This window comes from Solanum tuberosum, unplaced genomic scaffold (genome assembly GCF_000226075.1).
Source record: "Solanum tuberosum cultivar DM 1-3 516 R44 unplaced genomic scaffold, SolTub_3.0 scf00099, whole genome shotgun sequence".
NCBI lineage: Eukaryota > Viridiplantae > Streptophyta > Magnoliopsida > Solanales > Solanaceae > Solanum > Solanum tuberosum.
In genome coordinates, this window is record NW_006239023.1 from 632,862 (window position 1) to 646,671 (window position 13,810).

General features: G+C 35.2%; 4 protein-coding genes across 6 annotated transcripts; 3 read left to right on the plus strand and 1 right to left on the minus strand.

Moving 5' to 3' along the window:
* Positions 1-2,291: 2,291 nt before the first annotated feature.
* Positions 2,292-5,780, plus strand: LOC102584736 (pentatricopeptide repeat-containing protein At4g21170). Of its 3 annotated transcripts, XM_006348019.2 has the most exons (3): positions 2,292-4,302; positions 4,844-4,945; positions 5,030-5,780. In XM_006348019.2, the coding sequence occupies exon 1, from the start codon at positions 2,358-2,360 to the stop codon at positions 4,110-4,112; it is 1,755 nt and encodes a 584-aa protein (XP_006348081.1). In that variant the 5' UTR covers positions 2,292-2,357; the 3' UTR covers positions 4,113-4,302; positions 4,844-4,945; positions 5,030-5,780. The 3 variants fall into 3 exon arrangements, with proteins under 3 accessions (XP_006348081.1, XP_006348080.1, XP_006348079.1); XM_006348018.2 differs by having other exon boundaries at positions 2,292-4,954; XM_006348017.2 differs by having other exon boundaries at positions 2,292-4,945.
* Positions 5,781-6,754: 974 nt separating this feature from the next.
* LOC107060777 (probable dolichyl-diphosphooligosaccharide--protein glycosyltransferase subunit 3B) lies at positions 6,755-7,327 on the plus strand. Its single transcript, XM_015309048.1, has one exon. It carries the CDS (start codon positions 6,755-6,757, stop codon positions 7,325-7,327), a length of 573 nt encoding a protein of 190 aa, XP_015164534.1.
* A 2,010-nt stretch (positions 7,328-9,337) lies between these two features.
* On the plus strand, positions 9,338-10,682 carry LOC102585818 (nuclear transport factor 2). The gene is made up of 2 exons (XM_006348021.2): positions 9,338-10,036; positions 10,361-10,682. Exons 1-2 carry the CDS (start codon positions 9,734-9,736, stop codon positions 10,433-10,435), a joined length of 378 nt encoding a protein of 125 aa, XP_006348083.1. The 5' UTR covers positions 9,338-9,733; the 3' UTR covers positions 10,436-10,682.
* Positions 10,652-12,631, minus strand: LOC102585483 (pectinesterase). Its single transcript, XM_006348020.2, has 2 exons — positions 11,637-12,631; positions 10,652-11,503 (listed from the first exon to the last, which is right to left on the minus strand). The coding sequence occupies exons 1-2, from the start codon at positions 12,403-12,405 to the stop codon at positions 10,812-10,814; spliced, it is 1,461 nt and encodes a 486-aa protein (XP_006348082.1). The 5' UTR covers positions 12,406-12,631; the 3' UTR covers positions 10,652-10,811.
* Positions 12,632-13,810: the final 1,179 nt, after the last annotated feature.

Consider the following 13,810-nt stretch of genomic DNA (forward strand, 5'->3'; position numbering starts at 1 on the left):
ATCTTATCGAGCATTTACAAAACAGATAATAATTCTTGCTGGAATTTAGTAATTCATTTAAGGGAGAAGAAAAATAACAGGTCCCTCCGTTCACTTTAATTTATTTGCTCATTATCTATGTTCTTATTTTTACTTTATCATTTTTAGTATAGTCAAATATACCCCTGTACTATAGGCCTAGTTATACTTTCGGGTTAAATAAACCCTTATGACTAACATAGGACATGTGGACGGCTAAGATTAAATGAACTATTCAATTTGAAATAAATCGAATTTGGATATAACCCACTCCGCCCCAATAATTTAACCCGACCTAATTTTAACATCCGACCCAGTGAGGAAACTGAACAGAAAATCGACAAATGAATCCTTTGCTTCAGCGTACAGTATCTTGTTTCTAGACTTGCTTAATATTTTATTTTTCTAGCGTTAACGGTAAGCAGATCAGCAAACACTTGTGAAATTCTTGGTTCAGTCATGATGTTGTTGTCAACAATAGTTTGCTTGTTCATAAACACCTCAGTTAAGGGAGATTTTGAGATCAATGAACAAGTGAGCATTCTTAATTTCTAAACAAAGAAAAACTAGGAAAATACATGTGAGATCGATAACATCAAAAAAGGAAGAGTGAATTCTCAACACATAACCTGAATTGCAATTTATTTTCTGAATTGATCTCCTCTTTAGTTTTTTCCCTTTCTATAACATGAAACTGATTTCTCCTACCTTCGTATTCAAAGATTACCCTTCATCTGAAAGTGCTTCCACTGTCATTTGATTATATTAGAATCGAAATTAGCAATATGCGCCTGTTCTTTTCAAAGCAGTGTTATTTTCTCTATGTATGCATGAATTCAGAGTTTAATTAGGTCAATGTTATAATTAGGTCGGGTTAAATTATTGGGGCAGGACGTGTTTTATCCAAATTTGATTTATTTTAAATTGAACAGTTCATTTAATATTAGTCGTCCACGTGGTCCTCTATTAGTCACAAGGGTATATTTAGCCTGAAAGTATAACGGGAGGGGTAGATTTAAACTATTTCCTATAATGCAGGGGTATATTTGGCCTTTGCGTTTAGTATATTAAGAGAAACCCCCTCAATATTTATTATTTATTCACCACATCATTTTTCAAGACCTAAGGGATAAGACTAAACACCAATTAACACGAGTATTGTGCTAAAATACTCATAGCATTAATCATTATTTCTTAAGAAGTGTAGAAAGTTTAAAGTGGATAAGTAAATGTGAATGGAGGGAGTACACTCTCCATTGAAAAAAAAGAAGATTTTTTTTTTGAAATCTTATTATCTTAAATTAAAGATATGCTTAATTTATCAAAATATCTTTTGAATCTTTAGGTTTAAAATATGTCATATAGGATGTTGGTATAAATAGTTACTAAATATAAAATAATAATATTTTTTTAAAAAAACAAATTAAAAAACGTATAAATTTTCAAGCCTACAATTACATCTACCTGGGAATTTTTTATCCTGTTTGGAAAATCACGTAGCATAATGCTATCAATTTCTTGTACCATAGTTTCCCTTTTTCTTTTGCTTTGTGAATCACAAATGTCAAATATGAATAATCGGAATGAAAGTCAAGAGGCTCATTAGCCTCTCAGCTTTTAACTCATTGAAACTGGCAAGCAATTTATCTTTTGGTGCTTTCTGAAAATTCAAATTACAAATCTGGTGTCTCAGCTCTTGTCGATAATATAATTCAAAGAGAATCATACCTCAAAAATTAGTTATTAAAGTTAGGATCGAGAAGGACCTAAAATGCCCCTTAATTATTTGAATTTGTACAAAACTATCCTTCGTTCACCTTTCGACCCCAAATACTCTTGACGTCAATTTTTTGAATAAAAAATACCCTCGATATTAAGCCGAAAATGTCCTTAAACTATGAGATTTGGTACAATATTGCCTTCCATCCACCTTATGAGTATGAGTCGTTACATATAAGAACATTTTTTAGCCAAAAGGTTGAGGTTAGGGTATTTGGGAGACGAAAGGTGAAATCGGATAGTTTTATACCAATTCAAATAGTTGAGAGACGTTTTATGTCCTTCTCCGAAATTGGAAAGCTCAATATTATAAGCCCCAAATCAACTTTCCTAAAATATATGCAGGATTCAAGTCTCATTACCCATACATTAGCTTTGGACTCGAAATAGGCCATCCGTGCAAAAACTTCAAATGAAATTGTGCTTGTTCCTAGAATTGGGCTCGCTGGCAAGCTTTTAAAAACTAGCCACCTATTACAAATTTGACCCATAGAAAATGTACGGAAAATTCTCTGCAACTCTCTTCCCAATTGAAACTGATTCGCTTGCACAAAACTCAAATGACCATTGCCTCTAGAGCTCTCTTTCTCTTCCAGAAATCAATCGCAATAGCAAGCACTGTAACAACAACACAAAAGCCCCAAAGTTGGAGAATCCAATTCAAACAAACCCAATTAGTTTCCCAAATTTCCTCTATTCTCTTGCAAAGACAAACAAATCAATGGCCTTCCCTTCTCAAGAACCTCAAACTTTGTTCTTCACAATTTACTCCATCTCTCTTCCTTCAAATCCTCCACAACACCCAAACCAACCCACAAGTCTCTCTACGCTTCTTCGACTATGCCAAGAACAATCTTGGGTTCCAACCTGATGCCAAAGTTCTTTGTACACTTGTGTATATACTTCTCGGGTCCGGACTATCCAAACCCGCAAAACCCATCTTGGATACTCTCATTCAAACATACCCACCAGCCCAAATTGTAGGTTTCTTGATTCAGTCACTGAAAGTTGGTGAAATTCACATTCAGTCTTCAGTCTTGAGCTCAGTTCTTGAATGTTACTGCAATAAAGGTTTGTTCTTGGAAGCTCTTCAGGTTTATCAAATAGTTAGAGAATATGGCTATTTTGTATCTGTTAATTGTTGTAATACATTGCTTAATTTACTGCTCAGTAAGAATGAGTTAAGATTGGGCTGGTGTTATTTTGGTTCTATTATTCGTAATGGGGTTCAGGAGAATGTGGTTACATGGTCTTTAATTGCTCAAATGCTTTGTAAAGATGGGAAATTTGAGCAAATTGTTCCTATTCTAGACAAGGGTGTATGCAGTCCTGTTATGTATAACATACTCATAGACTGTTACTCTGAGAGAGGGAACTTTGAAGCTGCATTTGGTTATTTAAATGATATGTATAGTAAATGTATTGATCCCACCTTTAATACTTTTAGCTCAATTCTTGATGGTGCTTGCAAATATCAAAATGCCGAAGTGATTGAATCAGTGATGAGTTCCATGGTGGAAAAAGGACATCTCCCGAAAGTTGTGTTACCTGACTATGATTCTGTGATTCGAAGGTTCTCTGATATGGGAAAAGCATATGCAGCTGAATTGTTTTTCAGGGAAGCTTATGAAAAAAGGATTAAGCTACAAGACAATACTTATGGCTCTATGCTAAGGGCATTCTCCAAGGAAGGTAAAGCTGAAGATGCTATTTGGATGTACAACATTATAGTTGAGAGAAAAATATTCATCAGTGACAAATGCTATAGTGCCTTCATGAGTGTCCTATGCAATGAAAATCCATCACTGGAAGTTAGCAGTTTGTTGAAAGACTTGATAGGAAGAGGATTCGTACCTCCCGTATCTCAAGTATCTAAATTTATAGTTTCTCAATGTGAAAAGCGTCAGTGGAAAGAAGCTGAGGAGCTTCTGAATGTAATTTTTCAAAGAAGACTTCAGTTTGAATCTTTTTGTTGTTGCTCTTTGGTGCGGCACTATTGCTTTAGCAGAAGGATTGATTCTGCCATTTCTTTACATACTGAACTAGAGAGACTTGGTGTTGCTTTAGATGTAGAGACCTACGGTTTACTACTTGACAGTCTGTTTAAATCAAGACGGCGTGAAGAAGCTCTAAAGATCTTCGATTACATGAGAACACATGATATGTTAAGCAGCGAAAGTTTTTCAATCATGATTAGAGGGCTATGTCAGGAACAGGAGTTTAGAAAAGCAATGAGACTGCATGATGATATGCTGAAATTGGGGTTTAAACCTGACAAAAAAGCATATAAGCGATTGATTTCTGGGTTTGGCTAAATAATACATTTTCGCCTCATTTATATTTTATCTCTTCACTTACAATACATACTGTACAGCATGGTTGCTCACCTGAGAGTAGATCTTGGTGATGCTCGCTTTCGGTAGCCATCCAATTTTTTTTATCTCTCTACGCACAATTTAAACAGCATACAATGAGAAATATGAATCTGTCCTTTACTTACAAAAGGTAATTTCTGTTCCTTTTCACTTTCCCTTTTTCATTTGACTCAAAATTCTGTTCAGAAAGGATTTACATTTATGTAATAGCCCAATTGTTTGACAGCAGAAAATTTCATACTTTTGGCTTCACTTGAATGTTTATCTACTGATGTCATGGTGGACTTGTTTGTAAATTGGCAGTATTGACGATCTAAAATTTTTATGTCTGTCCTATGCATCATTGCCTAAAGAATTCTCGTGACAATTGCATGTTAGACTGTACTTTCTTTACCTGGAAATAGTTTCCAGTGGCTTCCTTCTAAATGCTTTCATCTCCCCTAGCAGAGGTGTCATTGTTCGGTTGCATTTCAGCTTTCACTCTTTCTGAAGTGATTCGTACTGTCTCTTGTGATGTGTGACACTGAGGTCGATCAACTTAAACATCTGAGTGTAATTCTAGTTGTATTTGAAGTTGTCTCTGGGCTTCCTATTAATTGGAGAAAAGTTACTTGTATCCAGTCAATGAAGTGACTAATTGCTGCATTCTAACTGGCTAACTGCTACCTTAGGCTGCAAAGTTGGTACCTTACCAACACTCGTCTTGGATTGTGATTGGGGGCTAAGCATAAAGTTGATAGCATCTGGGAAGGAGTGATGAAATGTGAGAAAAGGTTAGCCAGGTGGAAGAAACAATATCTTTCTGATTAATAGCGTGTTGGATTCATGTCACTCATATGTGATGTCTCTGTTTTCAGATGGTGTATCATTACTGGAGGACATTAGATCTCTGCGGCCTCTAATACTGGGATCAAGGTGGGCAACAACAGAAAAGGTTCTTTGTGGAAAGGACACAGACCTTTGCAAGTTGTGTTTTCAGATTTATTCACATTGCCTTCAAAAGCTGCATCTACAGAGTAAATGGATTTGGAATATCAACCTCCGAGTAAATTTCAAGTCTGTTGATTTTTTCAATCATTTGAACACATATCAGCAGCTAATTAATACTGAAGACAACATAACATGGATTTCTAGCAAGAAGGGTCTATTCACAGTGAAATCAATCTACAGAAAATTAAGAAAAGAGAAGTTACCAAGTCATTGGCCATTGAAACAGATGTTGAGATCCAATGTTCCATTCCATGTGGTTTTCTTTACATGGATTGAAGCTTGTGAGAATATCCAAAAAGAGGTTTTGAGCTATGCAGCAAGTGAGAGCATCTGCAACTTGCTTTTGACCTGTGGTTTGCAATTGGTCATACAAAGATCAACAAATGATTTACTGAGGTGCTAAGCACAGAAAAGACCCAAGTAAGGAAGAGAAAAGACTATACTTGCTGGACTGAAGAAATAAAATACATATGTTTTGAAGATTCTGCAAGCTCCGCCAACAAGATAAAACTGTAATTGTGTATGTTTTTGTTTTGTTTTGCTTATGTTAGACTCAAACATCTTTTCTTATTTATTAGTTCACATTTAGTTAAGTCGATTATTGACCTAAATAATGTATCTCTAGTCCCACTCAAATCTTAAGGATGATATTCGCAAATAATCACTTTTCATACGTTAATCAAGCTTTAAATAATGTTTCTAAATTACCAAAAAAGCTTAATCCGCTTTTTAATATAGATAAATTTTCAATAAAAATATTCCTAAAAAGTCTTTATTAAATTTTATTGGAGGTTGAACATTATTCAGTTTATTCATACTTGTTCACTTTAGAAATATTTAGTTCCTAATTTACTCTTATTATTAACTAGTCATTTCTCAATGCATTTTTCCAAATTATATATTAGTAAAATTTCCTTCTTTCTTGGTGGAGTGTGTCAAATTAATATTGACCAAGTAAAATGAACGAGTACTCCCAAACGGGTCACCGCCCAATTTTCTTTACCCGACCCAAATCAAACCACATGCCCATCGGCCCATCCATTTCTTTCCCTTCCAAATCCAACACAAAAAAAAACCTTTTTGGCATTTCTGCTTCATGCATGCATGAAACCTGGAAATCTTCCATCAAATCAACAATGGCGATCTCTACAATTCAATCTTCTTTTCTACTCATAACTATCCTGTTTCTCCTCTCACCCATCACTACCCATTCCAATTCTTCCGATGACTTACTCTCCGAGCTGATACATCTCCGATCAAAATCTCCCCTCGGTCTGATCCACCTCAAAGATCCCCTTCTCCAACGCATCCTCTCAATCCCTTCCCCTAAACCATTCTCATCCCTCATATTCTTCGACGCCAGACAACTCCACTCTAAACCCGATAACTCAATCCCTAGTATCAAATATGAATTCTCCCTTCTCTCCTCTTCTTTCCTCACCAACAACCCCCAAAACAACACTCAGATTTTCTTCTTCATCATAGAATTTCAAGAATCAAAGTCTTCCTTCGAGCTTTTTGATGTTCAATCTTTACCCCATATTCGGTTAATACCCATTTATGTGACGGATGTTAAAACTGATTGTATTAAAATGGATGCTTCTGGTTTTTCTATGGGAGCTGACTCGATGAAGGAGTTTGTGGAGATGAATTCGAATGTTAATTTGGGTCCAATTCATGCGCCCCCAGTTATTCCGAAGAAAATGATGATGATTATTGGTGCTGGGTTTTTGATTTGGAGTCCATTTTTGGTGAAAAAGTTTGTTATTGGAAACACCCTTTTGCAGAATAAGTATATATGGATGGTTGCATCGATTCTAGTGTACTTCTTCAGTGTTTCAGGGACAATGTATACTATAATTAGGAAAGCACCTCTGTTTTTGATTGATAGAAATGATCCAGGGAAGTATCATATCTTTTACCAAGGATCAGGGATGCAGTTAGGAGCTGAAGGTTTTGCTGTTGGATTCTTGTACACGATTGTTGGATTGTTGTTGGCACTAATGACTCATATTTTGGTTCATCTGAAGAACAGGGGAACACAGAGTTTGCTCATGGCTTTGGGGCTCTTCGTATCGTTTTGGGCGGTAAAGAGGGTGATTTACTTAAATAATTGGAAGACTGGCTATGGTGTTCATGCTTATTGGCCTTCAGGTTGGATGTGATAGCAATGTAGTTTGTCTGGCTGTTATTCTCTTAGGTAAGAGTTTTGTAGTTTAAACTACATGTGAGCTGATTCCAATTCAACTAAAAGTAGTTGACAGAAAAGTTTCAGCTTTTACATTTTAGATTTATCGAGCTTTTATCTTGTAGTGAAGCATTTGTTTGCCGGTTGAAATTTTCTTACCAATAATTCTTCACTTTATATCTCTCAAACTTTACTGACTTTTTTAGTTACCTACATGATCATTAATCTTGTGCCATTTCTGTTATCACCACTTGTTAGCTTCTATCTAATTGTCTAATATGTAAATTGTTTGCTATACGTCAGGCAAGATGAGGGAAATTATTGTGTAAACAGTCAGAGATTAGATATTGGTGTTGCCTCCCCTGAGAAATGAGAGGGCCTCCATAAATTTAAATTGTATTTTTAACAAATATTAGCATCAATAGAGGAATACTTACCTTCCAACCACCAATACAAGTAATGCTGCGGCGATTGAAGGTTTTTATGGTTTGGGGCATTAATAGGACAACAAAAGGTTAAGGTTTTGGTTAGAATTACGAAAAAAGAGGTTTTGGGCTCTAAACTATGTATTCCAGTTGTTAACCCCATGCTTTTGTTATTTGATTTATGTTGCTATCTGCAAAAAGTATCTTCCTTTCCATGTTTGTAAAGGAAGTAGTTTTCCTTTGTTTGAAGACACTTGGATATGGTCTATATGGAAACTAAAGGAAATTATTTAGGTAATTTTGCAGCTTTGTATTTTCAATGAACACAATGATCTTTCATTAAAGGAGTAAATTACTAGTGAAGAAGGAAAAGATGAAAAACGGTTGCACTTTGATGTAGTGCTTTTGTATTATCTCAATTCAAGTTATACAGCCTGTGGAAGTTCTGCGGCAATTTTTCTTTCTGTTAATGGATTTTACGCAGAGAAATGATTGTTTTCTTGTGTTTATTAATAATGATAGATGGTTTTCTTGGGTGAGTGAAGAGTCAAGGAGGGGGAGAAGTTGGCGATGGACAATTTTCTTGGTGCAGTTGAAAATAAAACAAGTGGAAAAGAATTATCTTAGTATTGAATGGATTCCTCTTGTTTGCTTGTTTTCCTGTCGCATGTTTGATTATCTTGATGGTGCAAATATATGTAACTGTTACCATGTTCTATTAATACATGTTTGATGGAGGAAACATATGATGAAGTCCCAAGTATAACTCATCCTAAAGTCATGTCTTTTCCTCTTTTCCTTTTCAAAAAAAGAAGTTATGTCTTAAAAAAACCCCTGAAGGAAGATTTAAGTTATTTCATTGTCTTTTAACCATGAGTTTCCTATTTATGGAACAATCCGAATGAAAGAATCCATTAGAGTATGATCATGCAATTAACTAGCTATAGTCCTGTCGAAAAAACTGTCCACTGGTGACCTCTTGCCACCACCGGATACATAGCTTATCGATAGTTCATCTTAAAATGCGAGGGAACGGATGAACATTATGTTGTTTCAAAAACCACCATCTTACCTTCATTTAAACAGTCTTTTACCACCAGTTATGAAACCTCGCTGATCATATAAGATTATCGGTATTCTTTTCCACTTCTTTTATACTTAGCCGCAATATTTATGCTATTGTTGTAGAAAGACTTTTCCATGTGGCTATTTGACAAAAAAGGATTTCATAGAAACAGAGAAGGAAAAAAAGTATAATGGAGTAGTTGTTTTTCTTGAACGCGGAAATATAAGGTATTTAGATGCTTATTTTTGGAGAAACGTTGCTTAAGAACTACTCTACCATCAAGAGAGAGATGCAATGTTATATTGTCAAGTTTGATCTTGCCTATGCTAATCAAGCACTTGAGGTCCACCCTATGTTTTTTCTTTTTGTTGCATAAAAGTGGCAGTGGGTGGCAATTGTTTTTCACTTTTTAGATATAAAGTTGTTCACTTGTTCTGCAAAGAATATATTCCTTCCCCTTCCTTCAGTTACATATTATTTTCTTACATACGCGTTGAATCTTGAAAACACTATGTGCAGTCAAAAAAACATTAAAGATTAAAAAAAAAAGAATTGTTGGCTGATGGTCGGTTTGCTTCAGCAGATCTTGCTGAGCTTTTTTGTTTTGTTTTTTTAACAGCCCCTTCTTTCCTTTCCTTCGTTGAGTTATAAAGGTACATATGAATTTGAATTTTTTAAGCCTTTTCCTGTTCTTTATTTCCATGAACTTGCGTATCCATGCAGCAGCCTAGATTCCCTTTTTTACATTTTGCTTTTTCCTATATATATTCTTTCCTTGATAGCCAAACCATTTACTTTCATATATTCTATTCTCTCAAGCCTTGCCCTCTTTGTGCTTGAAATACTATTTAAGACATCAATTGGAAGTGAGTTGAGAATTTTGAAAGGGGACATGGAAGAACAAACAGAAATAGTAGGAAGGGCATTTGTGGATCACTACTACAATCTTTTCGACAATGATCGATCATCAATTGGTACTCTGTATCAACCAAGCTCCATGTTCTCATTTGAGGGCCAAAAGTTGCTCGGAAATGAAGATATCTCTGCTAAGCTTAATGCCTTGCCTTTTGGACAATGCCGCCATGTGATTAGCACCATTGATTCTCAACCTTCGTCCTTTGCTGGAGGGATCATAGTCTTTGTCAGTGGTAGCATTCAACTACTTGGAGAGGACCATCCACTGAGGTTTAGTCAGGTCTCTGTTTCTCTCTTTCCTCCATATATGTGGTTTCAGTGTATGCTTTTATATTTATTGTGTGTTCGAACAAAGTCACACATTGGAAGTTGATAAGAAAAAGAAGTAACAAAATTAATGTTGTGAAGGTCTTTTAGAGGAAACCGTGCAGGCTTGGCTCAAAATGGTCAGTATGACACAATGCTAAGAGTGTCTTTGGGCTGACTAAGTCCAACTGTCTTGTTTTCAATATTCTTTTAATAATGGTGGTGTCTGGACCAGCTTAATGATGAATTACTTGTAGAAGTAAGTCTAAACGTCTTTTTCATAATTGCATTATCGCAGATGTTTCACTTGATCCCAACTGTTGAAGGAAGCTTCTTCGTGCAGAATGACATATTTCGCCTCAACTATGGCTAATTTAGCGTTCATGTGGGGGAGAATATAGATCAAGAGAAGAAAAAACAGTGTTTATGTGAGTGGAAATGTGGAAGAGAGAAAATTATTGGTCATGTAAGTTGATTTGAATGTGGTGTTGCCTTGACGAAGGAAATAGGAGCATCACATTATTTGATTTGCTAATTGCTTTGTAATTCTGGGTAACACTAATTCAATTTGCAATCACTAGTACCATCAAGTCTAAATAATTTAATTTATACCTTCGTATTGTGGCATTGGTTCAGTCATCAGTACCACAAATATTATTATCACATAACAAGCATACAAAAAGCAACCAAAACATACTAAAACTTCACTAGCAATACATGGCACACATATTTTTAATCAAACAAGTTCCTCACAACCCTTCAGTGTAAGCGACACCAGTAGATTTTAACCATGCTGCTCCTTGAATCAACTGACCCACAGTGAATTTCGCGGCCTCTGATGTAGTTAAGGCTTTATGATAACCAGCCCAGTTCACTCTCTTACTAATTCCAGCACCAGCTCCTTTGTTCATGTACTCACCATAATACAATGTTTTCAATGCAAAATCACCGTCCCATTCTGACCAACCTGCTGGATCAATATGGTCTCCAATATTGGACTGCATATACACTGTCCGCGAATACGCTTTCCATGGTCTGCCCAAATATGTCTTCACGGACCCTTTCACTGGTGCAAGGTCCGAGCTAGGAATAATTTCACAATTCTGGATTGAAGTTCCTGTAACTTGGTTTGGATCTTCACGACCTTGAGCCGTAACCATGTTTTTCTGTCCGCTCATGGGCTTTCGGGCTGCGAGTTTAGAGTTTTGGAATACAACTGCTGCGTTACCGAAGATGAAATCGACAGTGCCAGTAATGTAACAATCTCTGTAGAATTGACGGAGAGTGTGGGTATAGAGAGTGTCCCGGAATGCATCTATTTTGCAACGATTGATAACGGACTGATCTGCTCCAACACGAAGGGCCACTGCTTGGTGCTTTTGTGGCCCAGCTGTGTTTTGGAATTGTAGATCTTGGGCTATGAATCCATCCCCAACAGCAGCTGCATTAAAAATAAATTAGGCAACCAAAGTAAACAAGTTCATAATTTTTCAAACACCTGTTTATGTCAAAATCCAAGCCTCTTTGTTATACCAAAGTCAAAAGAGTATAGTGAGAAATGAGATAGTATTTACCAACAGTTGCAGATTTGAAAGTTGTTGAGCCATCAATAACATTCAAGTTGCCAGTGATAATAGTTGCATCCATGCCATCACCCATAAGCATAATATTCTTCTTCTTTTTCCCAATCTCAACATTTTCTTTGTAAGTTCCTTTTTTCACATAAATAACAAATCTAGTCTTACCATTATCTGGAGCAGACGCAACTGCTTCTTTTACGGTCTTATATTTTCCACTACCATCTTTAGCCACTACAACATTGGCTGCTATAGCATTAGCAGAAAGTTGCAAAAGCTTTCTATCATTAGCACTAACCCATGAGGGCAATCCATCACTAACTGTTGGTGGTAAATTATTATTATTATTAGTACTCTTTGGTGGTGCAATTGCAACCATCAAGGCCAAGGAAGTCCTTGCTCTTGCTATTAAATCATTCAACATAGGCTCCATAATAGACCGGGCCTGGCCATTTAGCCCATCTATGCAAGTAACATGGTTGGTGAGAATGCTACTTAGCCATGAATGAACATCAAAATGGGCTTGGGCCGATAGGTTCCCAAGTCCCATCATGGAGTCCATCAATCTATCCCTTGACAAATCCATCAACTCTAGACAATCTGCTAGAGCTGCTTGTTCCTGACCATTATTGATACGACCATTCACATTGCTCGCCAAATGGATCGTCTCGTGGATTTTTAAGGACGATTTATGCAAAACCATCTGTAATAAATCAACTGTTTTTGTATCCATCACAACACCAGCAGGTGCAACCTCAGTCACCATGGACAAGCAAGATGGCTGATCATGGGCCGTATCACAAACACGGGTGTTGTCAAGGAAATTGATGGGTTATTCCATTGATTGAAATGAATCCAACTGAGCCCACAATACAGCTAAAGAGAGAAGCACATAGAGAGCTTTAGTAAAAGAGGAGGATTTTGTTTTGGGAGAATCTAACAATGGTTGAGAGGAAGTAGCCATGACTTACTGAAAATGTGGAGTGAGGTATGGTATGGCTCTTCTCATTTCTCGCCTTATTATTATATATAGACTAAAAAAACACCAATAATGTTCGATATTATTTTAACATACATGTGTAAGAAACAGTACTTGATTAAATTAATTAAAACACTATTTAATAAAGCTACTTTAATTTACTTTATTAGATGGTCCGGAAAGATTCAGGTATTTTATATTACTATTAATGTTTCTTTTCATGGCGAAGTAGGTATGGTTAGTCCATATATGCTAGTGTAAGTAGTACTATATTTTTATTTAAGGCCAAACACATGCACAATCCCTCAAACTTGCCATCATTTTTCATTTTGACACTCCAACTTAGCTTTGTTCCATTTTAACCCTTAAACTTCATTTTTTCTGTACCATTTAAACACTTATACTATTTTTTATGATTTTTTTTTATTTATGTTCTTCAACTGCAATTTCTTATTTTAAAAAAATAGATGTGTGCCTGTTTATTTTCGTAAAAAAATTAAACATTCGCGAACGAACATAAAAGTTTTCAAACAATAATATTATTTTTTGATATTTCTCTGTATTTTTGCATGAAAATAAATTGACGAAAGTTCTTTGATTTTCTTTCTTAAACATTCAATTAAATTAAATAACACTACTTATTTATTTTTTCTTATCATCTAGGCTATCTAAATTTAACGCAAATACTCACTTTTAATTTTTAATATAAATCAATACGAATAAAAAAACCCATCTTCAAAAAGACTCGACTGACTTAGTTAATAACACTACTAAAAAAAGACTCTTGTTCATTGCTAATAACACTACTAAACAATGTTAAAACTCGACTGACTTTGTTAGGTTGTCGGTGATTTTAAAGAAAGAAAATCAATACAATTTTATCGGTTATTTTTCACACAAAAATACATAACACTCTTAAAAAGAAATTATTATTTTTTAAAAAAGAATTCTTTTTTGTTAATTTTTAATTTTTTAACTAAAATTAAATGACACATGTCGATTTAAAATAAGAAGTTGCAATTGAAGAATATATATAAAAATAAATAAATCATAAAAATAGTATTTCGTGTTAAAATGGAACATAAAAAATGGAGTTCAAGTATAAAAACAAAGAAATCATAAAAATAGTATTTTATGTTAAAATGGTACATAAAAAATGGAGTTTAAGGGTTAAAATGGAACGAGGCTAAGA